The sequence below is a fragment of the Hemitrygon akajei genome, chromosome 3 (assembly GCF_048418815.1).
Source record: "Hemitrygon akajei chromosome 3, sHemAka1.3, whole genome shotgun sequence".
Lineage (NCBI taxonomy): Eukaryota > Metazoa > Chordata > Chondrichthyes > Myliobatiformes > Dasyatidae > Hemitrygon > Hemitrygon akajei.
In genome coordinates, this window is record NC_133126.1 from 35366800 (window position 1) to 35385967 (window position 19168).

Sequence of the window (19168 nt, forward strand, 5' to 3'; positions counted from 1 at the left end):
TCAGATAATACAAGGTAAACAATAATAATGTAGAATAAAGTATTACAGTAGAGAAAGTATGTGCAGGTAGATGTTAAGGAACAAGGTCACAGCAAGGTAATTGTGAGGTCAAGACTCCATCTTATTATACAAGGGAACCATTAAACAGCCTTATAAAAGTAGGACAGAAGCTGTCATTGAGTCTGCTTTTAGGCAACCATCACAGCAACACACACAGAACGCTGGAGGAACTCAGCAGTTCATGCAGCTTCAAAGGAAAAGAGTGAACAGTTGACCTTTCAGGGCGAGACCCTTCTTCAAGACTGAGAAGGAAGGGGAGAGATGCCAGAATAAAAAGGTGGGGGAAGGAGAAAGAGGTTAGCTGGTAGGTGCAGCCAGGTGGGTGGGAAAGGTCAAGGCTGCAGCAGAAAGAATCTGATAGCAGAGGATAGTGGACAATGGGAGAAAGATAAGGAGGAGAGGACCCAGTGGAATAGGCAGGTGAGAAGAAGTGAATGATCAGAGTGGGGAATAGGGGGGCAAGTGAGGGAAATCTGTTCACCAAAATGAGAAATCAATATTCACGCTATCAGGTTAGAGGCTACCCAGACAGAATATAAGGTGTTGCTCCTCATCCCTGAGGGTGGCGTCATCTTGGCACAAGAGGACGCAATGGATCAACACATCAAAATGAGAGTGGAAATCTAAATTAAAATGGCTGGCCACTAGGAAGTCCTGCTTGTGGCGGATGATGCGAAGGTGCTTGATGAAGCGAGCAATTTATGACGGATCTCACCAAAGTAGAGGAGGTCACATCAGATTCTTCCTTTACCTTTCCTACCCACCTGACTTCACCTATTACCTCCTAGCTTGTCCTCATTCCCCTCTTCACACCTTTTTATTCTGGTGTCTTCCCCCTTCTTTTCAACTCTTAAAGGAGGGTCTCGGCCCAAAATGTCGTCTGCCTATTAATTTCCATAGATGCTCTCTGACCTGCTGAGTTCCTCCAGCATTTTGTGTGTGTTATTTTGTATCTTCTGCACAATAGGAGGTGAAACAAGAAGAGAGAACGTCTGTAGTGAGAAGGACTCAGGGTATACTGTCTGCTTTACCAAGGCAGCGAGAAAAGTAGACAGAATACATGGAGGGGAGGCTGATTTCCGTTATCTGCTGAGCTGCATCCACAACTCTCTATAGTTTGTTGTGCTCATGAGCACAGCCATTGCCATATCACGCCATGATGCATCTGGATAGAATGCTTTTGTAAAGGTGCATCAATAAATATCAAAGGTTCATTTAGTATCAAAGTATACAACACTGAAATTCTCCTTCAGAGAGAATCAAAGCGACTCCTGAGGAAGAAGAGTTGCTGGTGAGATATTTTGGCCATGTGCTTTGACCAAGAGTGGCTTTTGGTAATGTTCACTCCTAAGAACAAGAAGCTCTCAACCTTCTCAACCTCAACACCGTTGATGTAGACACTGACAATTTCCCTTCCTGAAGTCAATGACCAGTTCTTTTGTCTTGAGAAAATGATTATTGCCATGACACCATATCCCAAGGCTCTGTATCTCCTTTCTGTCTTCCAGCTCATCATGGTGATATCATTTGCAAACTTGTATATGGAGTCAGAACAGAATCTGGCCAGTCACAAGTGTAGAGGGAGTAGAGTAGGGGACTGAGGATGCAGCCTTGTGTGTTGACAGTATTGAGAATTCTTACTGACTGTAGCCTGTGGGTCAGCAAGTCAAGGATCCAGTGCTAAGGAAGATGTTGAGTCCCAGGTTTAGGATTTTAAAAATGAGTTTACTTGGAATTATAGCATTTAAGGCAGAGCTACAGTCAATAAACAATTATACAACATAGATGTCCTTAGTGTTCCGGTACTCAAAGGAAGAGTGTACCACCAGTGTATCAACATCTTTTTTTCCTTGAGCAGTCAGTAATGCCCATGATGCCCAGCCAGATATGCTTGGGGATTGTTATCGGGTAAGTGTTCCTGAAATTTTTGCGTGTAGCCAGACTTTGCCCTTTTGATGCCTAAGATGAAGTTTCTCCTGGCTACTCTGAGAGCTGTTGTCTCCAGACTTGAAGGCAGCGTCCCGAGCTCTTAGTAGGGAACATACCTCTATGTTTAACCAGGGCTTCTGCTTGGGGCATGAGATGACAGTTCTTGAGCTACTGATGTCGTCCACACACTTACAGATGTAGCCAGTGACAGATGACATATATTGCTTGAGCTCTACATCTTCTCTATTTGTAGTGGCCTCTTTGAACATCTGCCAGTTAGTCCGTTCAAAGCACTTTTTTTTGATTTTCTTAGCTACAGGGATGATTGTGGTCTTCTAGAAGCAAATGGGATCCTCATATTAAAGCAGGGAGAGGTTAAAAGAGTCTTAAACAAAAGGGTTTTCTCAGGATGAGAGACATGCCATGAGAAGAAATTTGTGAAGTAAGTCTTGAGAATTCTTGTTATTGAATATATTCAAGACTAGGGTCAAAACACTCTGGAGGCAAGGGAATTTTACTATATAGGGAAGAAAAGTGAAGCTTAAATTGTGGATGAGATATGTGGGCTCTTACACTGGAGAAACTAAATTCAAGATTGTTTATTGTCATTTCCAGTACACAAGTGTAAAGGAGAACAAAATAATTGTTACTCTGGATCCAATGCAGCGCAAAAAAAAAAACACAAAATAAGGAATACAATAATAATAAAAATCGCAATAAATGCATATTTGTAAGATAGCTTATGTACATAGATTAACTGTATGCCCATAAACAAAACCATCCATAAGGCAATGCTTCACTTGCACTCCTACCAATCTAGTGTTCTGCAATTGCTATTCACAGAAACCAAAGGGAGATTTCTTGATTGTTTCATGGAGTGCCTGTACTCAATCTGCAGGAATGAACTTCAGTTCCCAGTTGTCTAATGGTTTAAATCACCATCCTAATCAACTTTTCTGTCCATGGCTTCCTGCAGTGTTGCAACAAAGCTCAACCAAAGCTCGAGGAAAGAATACCTTATGCTTGTTCTGGCCACTAGGAATCAAAATCCATTTCTCCAACTTTAAGCAACTTGCTCTTTTTTATCCTCTTTGTTTAAGAATAGGACAATTTTGCCCATCACATTTGGTTTTTTTAGCCTGCTGAGTGTGTCCTGAGAACAGACCATACAAATTCAGCAACACATTAAAAAGCAGCTTAACCTGATTTTAACTACTTCTTAATGGACTAATTATTTCAGCCTTCCAGACAAACTCCCTTTGTTCCATGAATCACCTTCCCCCCACCTTCTCGTACCTAGACCAACTTAGTTTTATCTTTTCAGTCCTGATAAAGGATCCTGGACATAACACAATAAATGCTTCTCTTTCCACAAGTGTTGTCTCACTTACTGAGTTTTTCTAACATTTTCTGTTTTTTATCATCTGAAACAGTTACATTGGGAAAATAGATATAAGATTATTATTAGCAAAGAAAAATTCAATAGCACAAATTTCAGATTTCAGAAGGCAGATTAAAAGGGATGGGGTGGAGTAGAAATAGTCTCCAGATAGTTTGCTCATTGTTTTGTGCTGAAATATCCAAATTCAACAGGGACAACAATTACCCTAATGTGAAGTGAGAGAAACAAAATAAAAAAAAACAAAAATGTATAGTATTATTCCTAGTGCTGACTTAGCTGCTTGTATAAAATTTCAGTGAGTTAGGAAGCAAATCAAATTTAGGTTAAGTAAACCACTGAAGTTCTCAACAGAATTAAGAAAGTACACTTTCCTGTTCATGTGGATCCAAATATTTAGGCAAGCCAACATGGAAAATCATCCATATTATAAATAATGCTGAGTTACAGTCTATACTTGATCATTATTTCCATCCTTTAAAACTAATTTTTGAAAAAGGACAATATACACTAAATGGCAGAGCTCTAAAGGTTTTTTGGAATAAAAAGGAACTGGGGTTAGATTGTGTATAAACCCTTGCAAGTGTCAGGCAATGCTGAAAGGCTTGCTAATGAAACATCTGGTATCATAAATAAAGGCAAGAAGTACAAAAGCATTTAAATTTCATTGAATCTATATTGAATGTTTCCACTGCTTTCAATCTGTTCATTTATCTTTATTTAAAAAAAGGAAAGGTGTAGAGAGTTGTAAAATTAGTCAAATCCATCGTGAGCACTGGCCTCTGTAGTATCCAGGACATCTTCAAAGAGCGATGCCTCAGAGACAGCGTCCATCATTAAGGACTCTCATCATCTTGCCCTGTTCTCATTGCTACCACCAGGAAGGAGGTACAGAAGCCTGAAGGCACAAACTCAACAATTCAGGAACAGCTACTTCCCCTCTGCCATCTGAATTCTGAATGAACATTGAACCCTTAAACATTACCTCACTACTTTTTTATTTCTATTTTTGCAAACACTTATTTACCTATTTGATATATTATACATATATATTTACTGTAATTCACATTTTTTCTATATTATTCTGTATTGCATTGTACTGCTGCCACAAGGTCAAATTTCATGACTTATGTCGGTGACATTAAATCTGATTCTGATTTTCTGCAGATGCTGTTAATACGAAGCAATACACACAAAATGCTGCAGAAATTAAGCAGGTCAGACAGCATCTATGGAAATGGACAGATAATCGATATTTCAGGCCAAGACCCTTCATCAGGACTGGAAAGGATGGGGAAAGACGACAGAATAAAAAGGTGGGGAGGGGGAAGGGAAAGAGGACAGTTAGAAGGTGATAGGTGAAGCCAGGTAGTTAGGAAAGGGAAGGTGGAAGGGACTCAGGGGAAGATGATAGGTAGGGGAGAAGAAGTAAAGGGCCAGAGTGGGGAATAGCAGAAGAGGGAAGGGGGAAAGAATTTTTTTAACTGGAAGGGGAAATTGATATTCAGGCTGGAGGCTTTCCAGATGGAATACAAATTGTTGCTCCTCCTCCCTGAGGGTGACCTTAATGTGACACAAAAGGAGGTCATAGACCTACATGTTGGAATGGGAATGGGAATCTGAATTAAAATGTTTGGCCACGGGATGTTCCACTTTTGGGGGATGGGGCAGAGGTGCTCAACAAAGCGGCCCCCCAATTTATGATGGCTTTCACCAATGTAGAGGAGGCCTCATTGGGAGTGCCAAACGCAACAGATAACCCCAGCAGATTCACAGATAACGTTTTGCCTCACCTGGAAGGACTGTTTGGGGGCCTGAATAGAAGTGAAGGATGTGCTGAATGGGCAAATGTCCATTTGCAGGGAAAAGTGCCAGGAGGGAGGTTAGTGGGAAAGGAGGAATAAGGAGCAATGGACAAGGGAATCACAGAGGCAGTGATCCCTCCAGTATGCCGGGGGGGTGGGGTGAGTTAAAAGATATGTTTGGTAATAGGATCCATTTGAAGATAGTGGAAGTTGCAGAGAATGATGCATTGGATGCAAAGGCTCATGGGGTAGTAGGTAAGGACAAGAGGAACTCTATCACTGTTAAGGCAGCAAGAAGATGGGGTGAGTACGGAGTGTGAGATGCGGCTCAGTTGGGCAAGTAAAAGGGCAGGGAATTTTGACAAGATTGTGTTTGCATAACAATGGATTCCTCCTCAGAAGACTGAAAAATCCCCAGCTGAGCAAATCATGCTATTCCAATTGACAACCAGCTTCTGAAGCAATGTCCATCCAAAAATCTATTAAGTGTAACAGTACATTGGTGTGCTGTTTGATAGTGATGTTTTAAAGATCAGAAAATAAATCATTTGACGCAATGTAAACAATTTTGTTGGTATGCTATGGAAATGTACAATACATTATCACTGTTGACTACCAAGATATTCAGTAGGTGCTTTGAAATCTTACTTTAAGATGGTTATTTCTTAGCATTTATAATAAGAAAATCCTACCATCCATAAGTGTATCAAGCTTTGATCAACTGATGTCACTTAACAACACTACTGATAAATTATTCCATCATGTTTTCCAATGAACTAAGAGGAAGTAAATGGCAATATTAGATTTTTCTTTACTCCTCCTGACTGAAATTGTGGAATGTATTCTACTGAATGGATTCCAATATCACAACTGCTTTGGAAAAATACACAAATCTTTAACGCTGTTAGTCGTCAGAGCATATTTACTCACCCCAACAGTCTCAGCTATTTCATATCAAATGACTGATGGAAAAAAATATCAAAGAATGGTAAAGACAGTGGCGGGGACCTGAGAACTTCTAACCAGAGATATTTCCCAGCTCTGCATCTCTTCTTTTCCTATCAATGGGGTTTGCTGCCCCTTCCTCTTAGCTTGTCCACCAACATTCTGAACTCAAGTATAAGAGGCAATACATCAAAGGAGGAATTTACTACTCATTATAGAAAAATAAGTTAATAGATTAGCTGATAGTAAATCCAAAATACATTATTCATAGAAAATAAAGAAACTGTGAAAGACAAATTATAGAATAAGGTTTGTCATGACGGATTCAGCAGACAGATGATATTACAATAAGATTTATGTTAACATATACTTTAAGATAATTTCTTGAATTAGAGAAACAGGAAAATATTTAGATTACTGACCCATAAAATTACGATTTATCCAAAGTTCAGGTTTACAACCATGATCATTCACTTGTTAACCGAAATTGACTGTTCTTTTTTTTAAAAAAAACACAATTCCTGCACTGACTACAGCAAAAAAAGAAATCTTTTTTGTTTACTTTGGTTTACATCGGCAAATTCACAAAATACCGTTCACTACTTTTACAAATATATATCAATGTGCCCTGCTGAGAATATCCTGCATTAACTGTGCCACATACGCGAACCATATCCATCACAATAACCTGGTGCTTTTACTTAAAACCCAGTACAGACACGTGTAACTGGCCTCTACAAAAACAACCATAATTCTATCATAATAAATTAAACTCAAAACAACTCCACTGAACCCAACACGCAATTTACCTACAGATCGGATCACCCAAACCTACTCAAAAAGATTCTTTTTATAAAATGCCCTTTGCACGGTGTGGTTATAATATCTCACTCACAGCGTGTGTCCGCACACATTCACCATAAGTTTGAGGGAAGGATTGCGATATTTCGTGGTCTTACAACGAGGACAGCCCTGATCATCCATCCTGCCAAGTCCCTTGGAAACAGTGCAGCAAGTAAAGGCATCCGACTGCAACTTACACGCTTTACAAACAGTCCGGCGACGAAGGAAGGTAAACGAGAGGACACCAATGAAAGTGAAAGACGCAATGTTTTGAGTAGGGTTTGGCCTGGACAGATGTTTTCAGGGCTCTCGGTCTCAGGTGTTGAATTACAGAACAGTTTATAATTTCCTGTTGAAAAAAATGAATGCTATTTCTCCAATTCAATTTAAATCTGCGTGTCATTGTCCCATCAATGTTTATTTAGCTTTGCGTTCGGCACCACCTGAACAAATATAAACATCTTATTGAATGCATCTATGTTGGTACACAAAAATTTTTTATCCAGAACTGCATGGCTTATTGAATGCTTAATTAAACCAATTCAAATCTACTTTCTAACATTTGCACATTTAGTGCAGCTGGCGGTTTTGACATCAAAGGATGAGATGTTCATCAAAGGTTGATTCAAGCTATATTCTCACTGGGATATTTTCCTCAACTTCCCGACAGTTTTATGTAGGATAATTTTCTCAACTTAACCAGCATTTTTATTTCTACCCATGGCTGTTTTAAGATGAATTATAATATATATTTCCATATCATACACCAGCAGTTTCCATATGGACTTTATGTCCATACATATAATTATAGATAAATGCACCTTTCTCATCAGCATTTTACTAGGAAACTGGCTGTCAACATTAAAATGAAGATGCACATTAATTAACTTCACTACTTGTTATCAATGAAGTAACTGAAAAAAAACTAAAATCTATTTTCCCAAAGAAAATTGATTGCCTTTCTTGAAAAAATATTCTAATTTTACAATCTTAGAATAAGACAGTTGTTCCATTCACTATAAGTGTTGGTGCCAGTTCTTTGAAAGAACTAACTGATTAATCCGATTCCCTGCTCTTTCCCCAGTCATCTATATTTTTCCAAGTATGAATACAATTCACTTCTGAAAGCCACTATTGAATTTCTGTCCACCTTCATCTGTCTTTAAAGTAAATTTGCAAATTATAAGGACTTGCTATGTAAAACAAATTAACTGCTGCCCTTTGCCAAAAATATTGAATTTGCACTCTAGTTACAGACCCACTAGTCAACTGAAGTACTCTTATGTTTATCAAAATATTTTATAGCCACTATTTATAATCCATTGCTTAAAATAGGTTGAATTCTACATTTAATATATTTCAAGCTAAGGGAAGCAACCCCAGCTTCTTTTAAGGTTATCCAAAATTTCACCGCCTGTATTCCAATTCACAAGTCCCATTGCCTTTGTTTCATCATACAATGGGGACGGAAATGTCTGCGTTTAGAAATGCTCATCCTTGTTTTTAAGTCTTTCCATGATCTTGTTTTCCTTTTTCTGTAATCTTCGCTGGTACTACAACTTTCATAACCCCTGCATCCCTCTGATGGCTTCACCATGCTATTCATGCCTTCATTTTCCTCATCTTATTTTTAGTATTTGTCCTCTAAATTCTCCAGTATTTGAAGTCACTCCTTTTAAAACACACATCAATCAAGCTACTGGTCACCTATTGATCAAGCTATTTTAATTCTAATCACCTTTTCTAATTTTGATAACTTTCCTTTTAAGTATATTTTGACATTTTTCTTGGTTAATATTACAAATGAATCAAGTGTCCTTGACTAAAAATGTTACTGAAGCTTTTTACCCTTATTGTCATTATGTTAATTTACCTCTGTGACATCTATAAGCTGCACAATTGGACTTTAGTATATTGTTGTCCATTGATACATCCATTAACATTATATTGTTGTATTAACATTGTTATATGAAGATCTTAATTTCTTGAATTCTCGATTTGAACTTCATTCCTTTAGTTAATTAGCTCAAAGCACATTGTACAATGAACATTGCAGTCATCTGATGCTCAATGCACTTTGTTTGCAAAATGATGGTCTCTTCTCTTTCACTTTATAACACATCTATTTGGTTGCTTCAAAAAGTTAGTTGAAGAAAGAATTTATGGCCTTAACACATTTTGGCAAAATGTTTATGTTTACTGTTAATGGTAAAGTTGAGAGTGTGTGAATAAGACAAAAAATGCATTACTTTGGTATGGTGCAGGGATTTGTTGGGTCTGAGTTATAATATTTGTAAGTTTCATATAACATAGTAAAATGTCACAGTGGATAGATTAACAAAGAGACAGAAAGAGAAATAGATCGAAACATCCTGCCAGGAACAAAATATGAAAACAATCTATAATCATACTTTAAACTTTAAGTGATCAATTTTTTCACAGGATTACTTTAAAAAGTCATGTAGAATGCAAATACAAAACCTGAGATTGAGGTGGCTTTGAGGTTATCTCAAGATCTACAAAGACAACTTTTTTTTCAGAAATTGAAAAAGATCACTTAGTTATTGCATGCAAAGTAATCGATCCCATTGGCTTGAACAAAGCCGGTTTTTTTTTGAGATGTGAAACTGTGGGACAGCCAGGTACTAAAAGGTATTCATTGGAAAGGATTCATTTCTGTGAAGCAGGAAGTATTGTGCATATTATTTTTCTATCATTACAAAAGGCAATTAAATAAGGCAATCATAATCCTGATGAAGGGATTCAACCCAAAATGTGCACAATTCTTTTTGCCCCACAGATGCTTTTTGAGTTCCTCCAGTAGATTGTTGATTACTCCACATTTCCAGTACCTGCAATCTCTTAAAATGGCCATTTCCTGAGGACTATCACTGTTCATCTCAGATTATTTGTTCATACAAAAGATGTAGACATTTGAAAGACATGATAATTTTGATCCCAGTCATTGCAGCACCCTAGGCTAACACAGCTCTATGAATAACTTCAGGATATTATAAGTAAATGAAGTGAGATCTTCAGTCCATTCAGAGAACCTAATGAGTCTAAGAGGAATCTAAAATGTTAGTGAGGGCACTTTTAATTAAAAAAGAAGCAATGGCAACACCCATTGTGAGAAATTCTATAATGCTACATTATATTAAAGACCTTACTTAAACTCTGCATTGCTTGGATACATCCTGCAATAGGATTGTAATTTTGCTTCTCTGTGTCATCACATCCTTTGAAAAAATCTTTTGAAAGAAACAGCTGAGAGTATCACAGGGTCTCCCTACCATCCATCGGGGACATCTATCAGGAATGCTGCACACTCAGGTACCTTGGTTTTATTAAGGATCCCACCCATCCATCCGGCATCCTGTTTGAGCTTCAACCATGAGGAAGGAGATTATGATGCATGAAAACAAGAACAGTCAGGATGAGAACAGTTTCTTCCCCCAGGCCATTAGGCTTCTGAATTCCCAGCAACATCATATTTAGTGTGTCACTGGTTAATCTGTTCCATACCTTACAATGTTTAATATAAATGCACTTCAGTTTGTTACTTCTGTGTGATTCATTTGTAGCTTTTATCCCTACCTTCATAAGTTATCATGTGTTATGTGATTTACACCCTGGTCGAAGGTTTTATATATATGTTACGTGGTTATATACATATATGTAGTTAAATGACAATAAATTTCACTTGACGTATCAACTTCTCATTTATCAAGCAAGCCCATGTGAGTGAAAAGGCCTTCCATGTCTGTGTGTGTGTGTTTATGTAAAAAAGAAATAAAAATCTTCTTTCGCTTCCATGATTGTGAATTATGCTGATTATGCACACACATTGCTTTCATTCATATTTGCATTTTAAACAACCGAGTATTTATTTTCTTGAGTAGTGAAGTCAAATGATGCCCTGTTTAAATAAAAGCTAGTTATTTATTTTGATCCATAAAAAAACTGAAAGATGGAAAGACAATAAGACCACAATTTACTCTTTAGGTGGTTTGCTGAATGACTCATGTACAGAACAATTGAACTACCATTTTTACAATCTGGCCCTATTTCAAATTTCATGGTGAGGAAGATGGTATTCCTGACTGATCTACATCCATTTGTCGAACGAGTACACCTGGTAATGTTGGGTGACATTCAGCTTGGTTTGTTTCAATCAACGGGAAGGGTTTATACTTCAACAGTTTCCTTCAGTTCCAGCAGTCGAGCAGCTAGCAGAACTGATAGAGCATGCATAGATGGCAGGAAGGTACTTAAAATGAACAAAGTATTGGACTCAAAAATAAACAGGAGGAGTGGGTTCAATCGCTACAGAAGCAAGTATTTGACGCATCATGAAATTCAAAAGCATTAATCATGGGGAGTAGATGATGGTAGTGTGAGTCTCATTTAAGTGGACGCATACTTAAGTTGTTCCAAAATCATCTATTTTGAAATCAATACATTAATTCAATCTTAATTTGTGAATCAGCATTTATAAATGAAGACTGAGAATTTTATTTTTGTTTAGAGATACAACACGGTAACCAGCCCAACAATCCCATGCCCACCAATTACACCCATGTGACCAATGACCCCGATGAACCCTTGCATCTTTGGAATGAGGGAAGGAAACAGGAGCACTGGTCACAGGGAGAACATACAAACTCCTTACAGATAGTGGTGGGAATTGAACCCTCAGCCTGGGTGCTGGAAGAGCATTACACTAACCGCTACATTGCCGTGCCTCCTGAAACATCATTGAAGATATTTTACATGGTATTTCAAAGGCAAATAGTTAAATTAGGATAAAAGTGCAATGAATACCTTTCTTCACCCTATTCACATTGCATCATTTGACCTGGAGCAGCTGTGATTCCTGGAGACTGAGTGAAACTATGAGTTCTCATCATGTCCAATTAATGCATAAAAGGATGCTCTCCTTGTTGTTAGAAAACAGAGAGTGATGGTAGAAGATCGTTCCTCGAACTGGAGGTCTGTGATTAGTGGTGTAACTTGGGTTGGTTCTGGGCCCAGTCATGTTACCTGGAGACGCTCTTACCTCTTTCTTAACTTTCTGTCTTATTCTTTATTGCAGAGACTTCAGTAACCTCTCCTACACCTTCCATGCCTTTTACTTTTTGCATACTTTTCCACGGTGTTGAACACATTCCCCTACTATTTAGTTTTAAACTCTATCCACAGCCCTACTTATGCAATTCATCAGGACACTGGTCCCAACTTGGTTCAGATGGAACCTTTCCCATCTGAATCACTTTTCCCAATACTGATGCCACATTCCATGAATTCAAACCCATTTATCCCACCCCAATCTCTGAGTCATGCATTTAACTGACTATTAATCCTGCGCCAAATTGCACATGGCTTTGGCAACAATCCAAACATTATTATCTCTTTTGTTCTGCATTTTAGTTTAGTGCTCAAATTTCCTCAGCAGAACCTCTTTTTTTGTTCTTCGTATACTGTTGGTACTCATATGGACCACAACAGTTGGATCTTTCCCCACCCATTTCAAGTTCCACTTCAGGTCAAATGTGTTGTGCCGAAACCGGGTGTCATTCATGCAACACAGCCTTAAGGACTCTTGACTTTTGCAAGAGAATTGTGTCTATTCCCCTAACTGTGCTAGCCCTAATTACAACTATATTTCTCTTCTGTCCTCCCCAGCTGAACAGTTTCCTGTACCATAGTGTCTTCCTAAAACCCCCACTCCCACTAACACAGAGAGCAAGAATCTCAGACAAGCTTAAGGGCTGAAGATCCTCCAGCCTATCTCTTGGATCCTCTTACCTGCCTTACACTCAGTCATGCCCACCTGTCCTTAACTACAGGCCAAATTTAAAATAGCTCATCTAGTACTTCAAATATGGTCTGTGGTTAGGGACAAGAGGACGTGAATGCCTCCTGAAAAATAGTGACCAGGTAACTCTCCCAAGCCCTGTTGCAATTCAGTGTTTGAAGCGGACTTCAAGTCATCAGCTTTGAGCCTGAGTTCCTCAAGCACTTGCTACAGATGTGGCCACCAGAAACCACAATGGGGTCCACCAACTTCCATGTCATGCAACTACAGCACCTCACCTAATCCCGCATGCCCTCGAATGGCATCAAGATCGAGCAAAGTGCCCATTGTGTTCTTCCATCCCAGCCCCACTTTGAAAAAGATTCCAATATACCTCTTTGGATACTGCTGGGGAGGGGATAACCCACCAGGGCACGGCACTGTGCCCGGCTCTGAAGCTCAGCAGGGAAAGGCAAAGACAGGCAGTACAGTAGTGATAGGAGACTCGATAGTTAGGGGAACAGACAGGAGATTTTGTGGCTGCAAAAGAGACTCCAGGGTGATGTATAGCCTCACAGGTGCGAGGGTCCAATATGTATCAGAGTGGCTGTAGGATATTCTCAAGGGGAAGGGTGAACAGCCGGAGGTCGTAGTGCATATTGGCAGCAATAACATAGGCAAAAAGGAGAAGAGATCCTACACATTGAGTTTACAGAGTTAGGAAAGTGACTGAAGTGAAGGCTCTCCAAGGTAATAATCTCCAGATTACTCTCTGTGCCGTGGGCGAGGGCAGGTAGGAATGGCACGACAGCGTGGATGAATGAGTGGCTGAGGACATGGTCCAGCGAGCAAGGTTTCAAGTTCTTGGGCCATTGGAACCCTTTCTGTGGAAGGGGTGACCTATACAAGAGGAACAGGTTACACTTGAACTGGAGGGAAACCAGTATCCTGGCTAGGAGTCTTGCTACTGCCACTTGGGAGGGTTTAAACCAGTTTTGCAGGGGTCAGGGACCTGGTGCACCAGGCCAGTAAGTGAAGGATCAGATAGGAAGGTAGACGTCAGGGAAAGTATTGAAGGACAAAATTGAAATTACAGGCATGATGTGTCAATTTGAAGTGTGGGTATTTTAATGCTAAGAATATTATGGGTAAATGTGATGAACTTAGAGCATAGACCTAAGAACTACGATGTTGTGGCCATTACAGAGACATGGTTGAGAGAGCAGCAGGAACGAGTGATTAAGTTTTTGAAGTTTTAGAAAAGATAGTAAGAGAGGTAAAGGGGGGCAGAGAATTGCATGACTAATCGGGGACAATATCACAACTGCACCCAGGGGAAGCATAATCATGGGGTCAGACACTGAGTCCATTTTGGGTAGAACTCAAGAGTAGGAAGGGTGCAATCATACTGATGGAATTGTACTACAAACCTACTAATAGCCACTGGGACATTGAGGAATAGATATGTGATCAGATTAAGGAAATGTGTAAAAATAATAGGGTTGTTATCATGGGGGATTTCATCTTCCCTGATATAAGCTGAGACCTTCTTAGTGCAAAAGGTTTAGATGGGGCAGAATTTGTCAAGTGTATCCAGGATGTTTCTTAAATGAATATGTAGATGTTCTAATGAGAGAAGGGCCGTACTGGACCTGGTGTTGAATAATGAGCCTGGCCCCGTGACTGACCTTTCAGTGGGTGAGCAGTTAGGGAACTGTGAGCACAATTCCTGAATCTTCAGGATAGATATAGATAAGGATAGGCATGGTCCTTGTAGGAGAGTCCTAAAATTGGAACAGGGCAAATTATGAGGGCATTAGGCAGGAACTAAGAAGAGCTAATTGGGAACATCTTTTTTTCTGGCAAGTCCACATCAGACATGTGGAGAGTGTTTAAACATCAACCGCACAGAGTACAGGAAAGGTATGTTCCTGTTAGAAGGAAGGACTGGGATGGAAAGATAAGAGAACCTCGGACGTCCAGAGAAGCGATTAAGTTAGTCAAGAAGAAAAAGGAAAAGTATGTAAGGCTTCAGAAGTTGGGATCAAACAAAACACATGAGGAGTATAAAGAAGCCAGAAAAGAACTAAAGAAGGGAATAAGAAAAGCCAGGAGGGGCCATAGAAAGTCCTTGGTGAATAGGATTAAGGTGAATCCCAATATATTCTATGCATACATCAAAAGCAAGAGGATCGCTGGGGAAAGGGTGGGACCATTCAAAGATAATGAAGGGAACATTTGCTAGGATACAGAGAATGTGAGTGAAGTTACATAGTGAGTACTTGGCTTCCATATTTACCAAAGAAAAAGACATGGAGGACCAGGAGGTCAGTGCTGAGTATGTTTAGAGGTCAAGGAGGAGGAAATGTTGGGTCTCCTAATGAGCATTAAGATGGCTAAGTCCCCAGAGCCTGATGGGATTTACCCTAGGTTATTGAGGGAGGCAGGGAGGAAACAAACAAGATTGCTGGGGCCTTGACCAGTATCTTCATGTCCTCTCCAGCACAGGTGAGGTCCCAGTGGACCAGTGAGTGGCTAATGTTGTACCTTTATTTAAGAAGGGAGCAAGGTAAAACCCTGGAAACTATTGGCCAGTGAGTCTCATGTCGTCAGTTGTGGGGAAATTGCTGGAAAAAATTCTTAGAGATAGGATATATAAGCATTCGGAATTCCAAGGCCTAATTAGGGAGAGCCAGCATAGCTTTGTGCAGGGCAAATCGTGTCTTACCAACTTGATTGAGTTTTTTTTTTGATAAGGTGGAGCAGTGGATATTGTCTACATGGTTTTTAGTAAGGTGTTTGACAAAGTCCCTCAGGAGAGGCTAATCTGGAAGATGAGAATACATGGGCTTCCCAAACTGATTGTTTGGATTCAGAACTGGCTTGCACATAGAAAACAAAGGGTAGTGGTCGAAGGGATTTATTCAAGCTAGAGGGTCAGAATTAGTGGAGTTCCACAGGGATCTGTGCTGGGACTTCTGCTGTTTGTGATGTATATAAATGACCTGAATGAAAATGTAGATGGGTGGGTTAGTAGGTTTGTGGATGATACCTAGATTGGTGGAGTTGTGGATAGTGTAGAAGACCGGCAAAGAATACAGCATGATATAGATTAGTTGCAGATATGGGCTCAGAAATGGCAGGTGGAGCATAACCCACATAAATGTGAGATATTGCACCTCATTGGGCAAATGCAAGGAGACAGTACACTATTCAGGCAAGGTCCTTAACCGTGTTGCTGAGCACAGCAATCTTGGAATCCAACTTCATAGCTCCTCAAAAGTGTCAACACAGGTTGATAAGGTGGCTAAGAAGGCTTAAAGAATGCTTGTTTTTATTAGTGATATTGAGTTCAAAAGTCAATAGGTTATGTTACAACTTTATAAAACTCTGGTTAGGCCTGGTCGCCCCACTATAGAAAGGATGTTGAGGCTTTGGAGAGGGTGCAGAAGAGGTTTACCAGGATGCTGTTGGTTTAGAGGGCATGTGCTATCATGAGAGGCTGGACAAACTTTGGTTCCTTTCTTTGGAGCAGTAGAGGCTGAGGGAAGATCTGATAAAGGTTTATAAGTTTATGAGAGGCATAAAGAGATTGGGAGTATCTTTTTTCCCAGGGTAGAAAGGTCTAATACCAAAGGGCATGCTTTGAAGGTGAAAAAGGGTAGGTTCAAAGGGGATGTGAGTAGTAAGTTGCTTACTCAAAGAATGGTGGATGCCTGGAATGCACTGACTGGTATGGTGATAGAGGCAAATACATTAGAGGCCTTTAATAGACATTTTGATGGGCACATGAATATGAGGAAGATGGATGGATATGGACATTGTGAAGGCAGGAGAGATTAGTTTTTGGGTTTTTTAAAAACTACATTTTAGCTAGTTCAGCACAATATCGTGGGCCAAATGGCCTGTTAATGTGCTGTACAGTTCTATGTAAATATTCTGGATGTAAAGCATCAGCAGTTTTCTTCAGCCAATTCATTCCAACAATATTGATACCCAAGTCAAGTCAAATCAAGTCAAGTCAACTTTTATTGTCCTTTCGACCCTAACTGCTGGTACAGTGCATAGTAAAAATGAGACAATGTTTTTCAGGACCATGGTTTACATGACAAAGTACAAAAAACTAGACTGAACTACGTAATAAAAAAAAACACAGAGAAAGCTACACTAGACTACAGACCTACACTGGACTGCATAAAGTGCACAAAAACAGTACCGGCATTACAATAAATAATAAACAGGACAGTAGGGCAAGATGTCAGTCCAGGCTTCGGGTATTGAGGAGTCTGATAGCTTGGGGGAAGAAACTGTTATATAGTCTGGGGTGATACTTATAAAACATGCCACACAAGCTTTCAATCATTTTGAGTAAGGAGTAGATATTAGGTGGTTTTACACTATTGATGTGCCTTGATATCATTTCTTTGCTGATCACTAAGAAACAACACAGTCGGACTGCATTTCATTATTAGCTTATCAGAGTGTAATTGTCTCAAAAAAGGAAGAATTTAGAGACTGTAAACTCAATATTTCAAATTCAGAGATTGGCACAATACATCAAAACACAACATTAATATACTGCCATTACCTCTGATTATGATGACAGTAGCATTAAAAAGCCACCTTAGTGATACCTAGACTATTGCCATTACTTCTGCTAAAGTCAAAGCACACTTCTTTAAAAAGAAAGCCTTTTCTCATCAATGCACTCATACCTGGAAAATGAAAACGAAGTAAACTAAATATCTTAGTGCGTTCACATTTGCTATCTCTACATGACTTACTGTACATACCCGCATTTTTAATTGGCCAGCTGCCCATCGATGTTTCGGTTGGTTGGCTGGCTTTTCGTGTCTTCTTTAAGCTAACTGGAAAATTTGCCATAACCTGCCCTGCCTGCTTTGCTTTCAATTGTTTGAAACGCCATACTAAGACACTCAATAGCTGCCTGTAGCCACAAGCTTCACAAACTACAAACTACAAATTATAAACTGTAAGTAAACTACAAAGTTCACAAATGGCAATGAGGTGAATAACTAGTTAACCGATCTGATACTGTTGAATTAACAATATATCCTGGTAAAAATACTGAGAAAACTCCTAGCTCTTCCTACACCAATATGTCATCTGGAAGATGTCACTATCAGTTATCCAGCATCCCTTCAGTGTCACAATGAAATGTCAGTGTAATATAATGAAAACCGACACAGAAAACAAAGTGTCCCATATTACAGTGAGCAACAATTGTCTCAATAAAGTTAACTTCCTTACTTACTGTACATTACCCCCCTGCCACTTAGGTCAACAATGAAGTTCCTCCCTCCCCAGTCGTGCTTAGGGCTTCCTTCGTCATGTCAGTAGCTTTCTCAGCCTTAACTACTGTCAAATATGCAGGTCCTGGGTGGAGTCTCAGGAATACTGTCACACTCAGACAGTGAAGGATTCTTCATTTCTGTTTCTGTAACAATTTTGTCTGATCAGACAGCATTGCTAACCCTGAGCTGAACCTCTGAACCTGGAGGATCAGTGGACTACCCTTAGACTGGCCCTTACCCTTTGACCTGTTTGGCATGGATGATCCTACATGGAACCAAAGCATAAAGCGCTGACTCCAGCCAACATAGCTCTCCATGTCATTGACAAAGTTGTGGTTCATTTGCAGGAATAAAGATAACTGGGACTCTATAAAACCATGTCTTTGGAGCAGAATTAGGCCATTCAGCCCATCGTCTGCTCTGCTATTCCATCATGGCCGATCCTGGATCCCACTCAATCCCATACACCTGCCTTCTCACCATATCCTTTCATGCCCTGACCAATCAGGAAACTATCAAATTCTGCCTGAAATAGATGCATGAGCTTGGCCTTTACCACAGTCTGTGGCACAGCATTCCGCAGACCCACTACTCTCTGGCCTAAAAACATCCTCCTTACCTCTGTTCAACAAGGTCACCCCTAAATTTTGAGGCTGTGCCCTCTAGTTCTATATACACCCTCCATAGGAAACATCCTCCCCCTATCTATTCCTTTCAACATTTGGTAGGATTCAATGAAACACCCCTGCATTCTTCTGAATTCCAGTGAGTGCAGACTCAAAGTTGACAAATGCTCCTCATATGTTAACCCCTTCATTCCCAGAATCATCCTCATGAACCCCTTTGGACCCTCTCCAATGAATACACATACTTTCTCAGATATGGGGCCCTGAATTGTTGACAATACTCTAAATGCAGCCTGATTAATGTCTTATAAAGGCTCAGCATTATCTCCTTGCTTTTATATTCCATTCCCCTTGAAATAAATGCGAACATTGCATTTGCCTTATTTACCACAGACTCAATCTGTAAATTAACCTTCTGGGAGTCTTGCATAAGGACTCCTAAGTCCCTC

The 19168-nt window shown here is 39.7% G+C and overlaps 1 protein-coding gene across 2 annotated transcripts in view; it reads right to left on the minus strand.

Annotated features, from left to right (window-relative positions):
- The window catches only part of mnat1 (MNAT1 component of CDK activating kinase), a 153662-nt gene that overhangs the window by 111500 nt on the left and 22994 nt on the right, over positions 1-19168 (minus strand). Inside the window, exon 1 of one of the 2 annotated variants that reach the window (XM_073039542.1) lies at positions 7034-7153. The exons of the other annotated variant lie outside the window; for it this stretch is intronic. Within the exon in view, the coding sequence (XP_072895643.1) occupies positions 7034-7122 (89 nt within the window). The 5' untranslated portion in view covers positions 7123-7153. Of the gene's footprint in view, positions 1-7033; positions 7154-19168 lie in introns of those variants that run through there. 2 annotated transcript variants of the gene reach the window in all.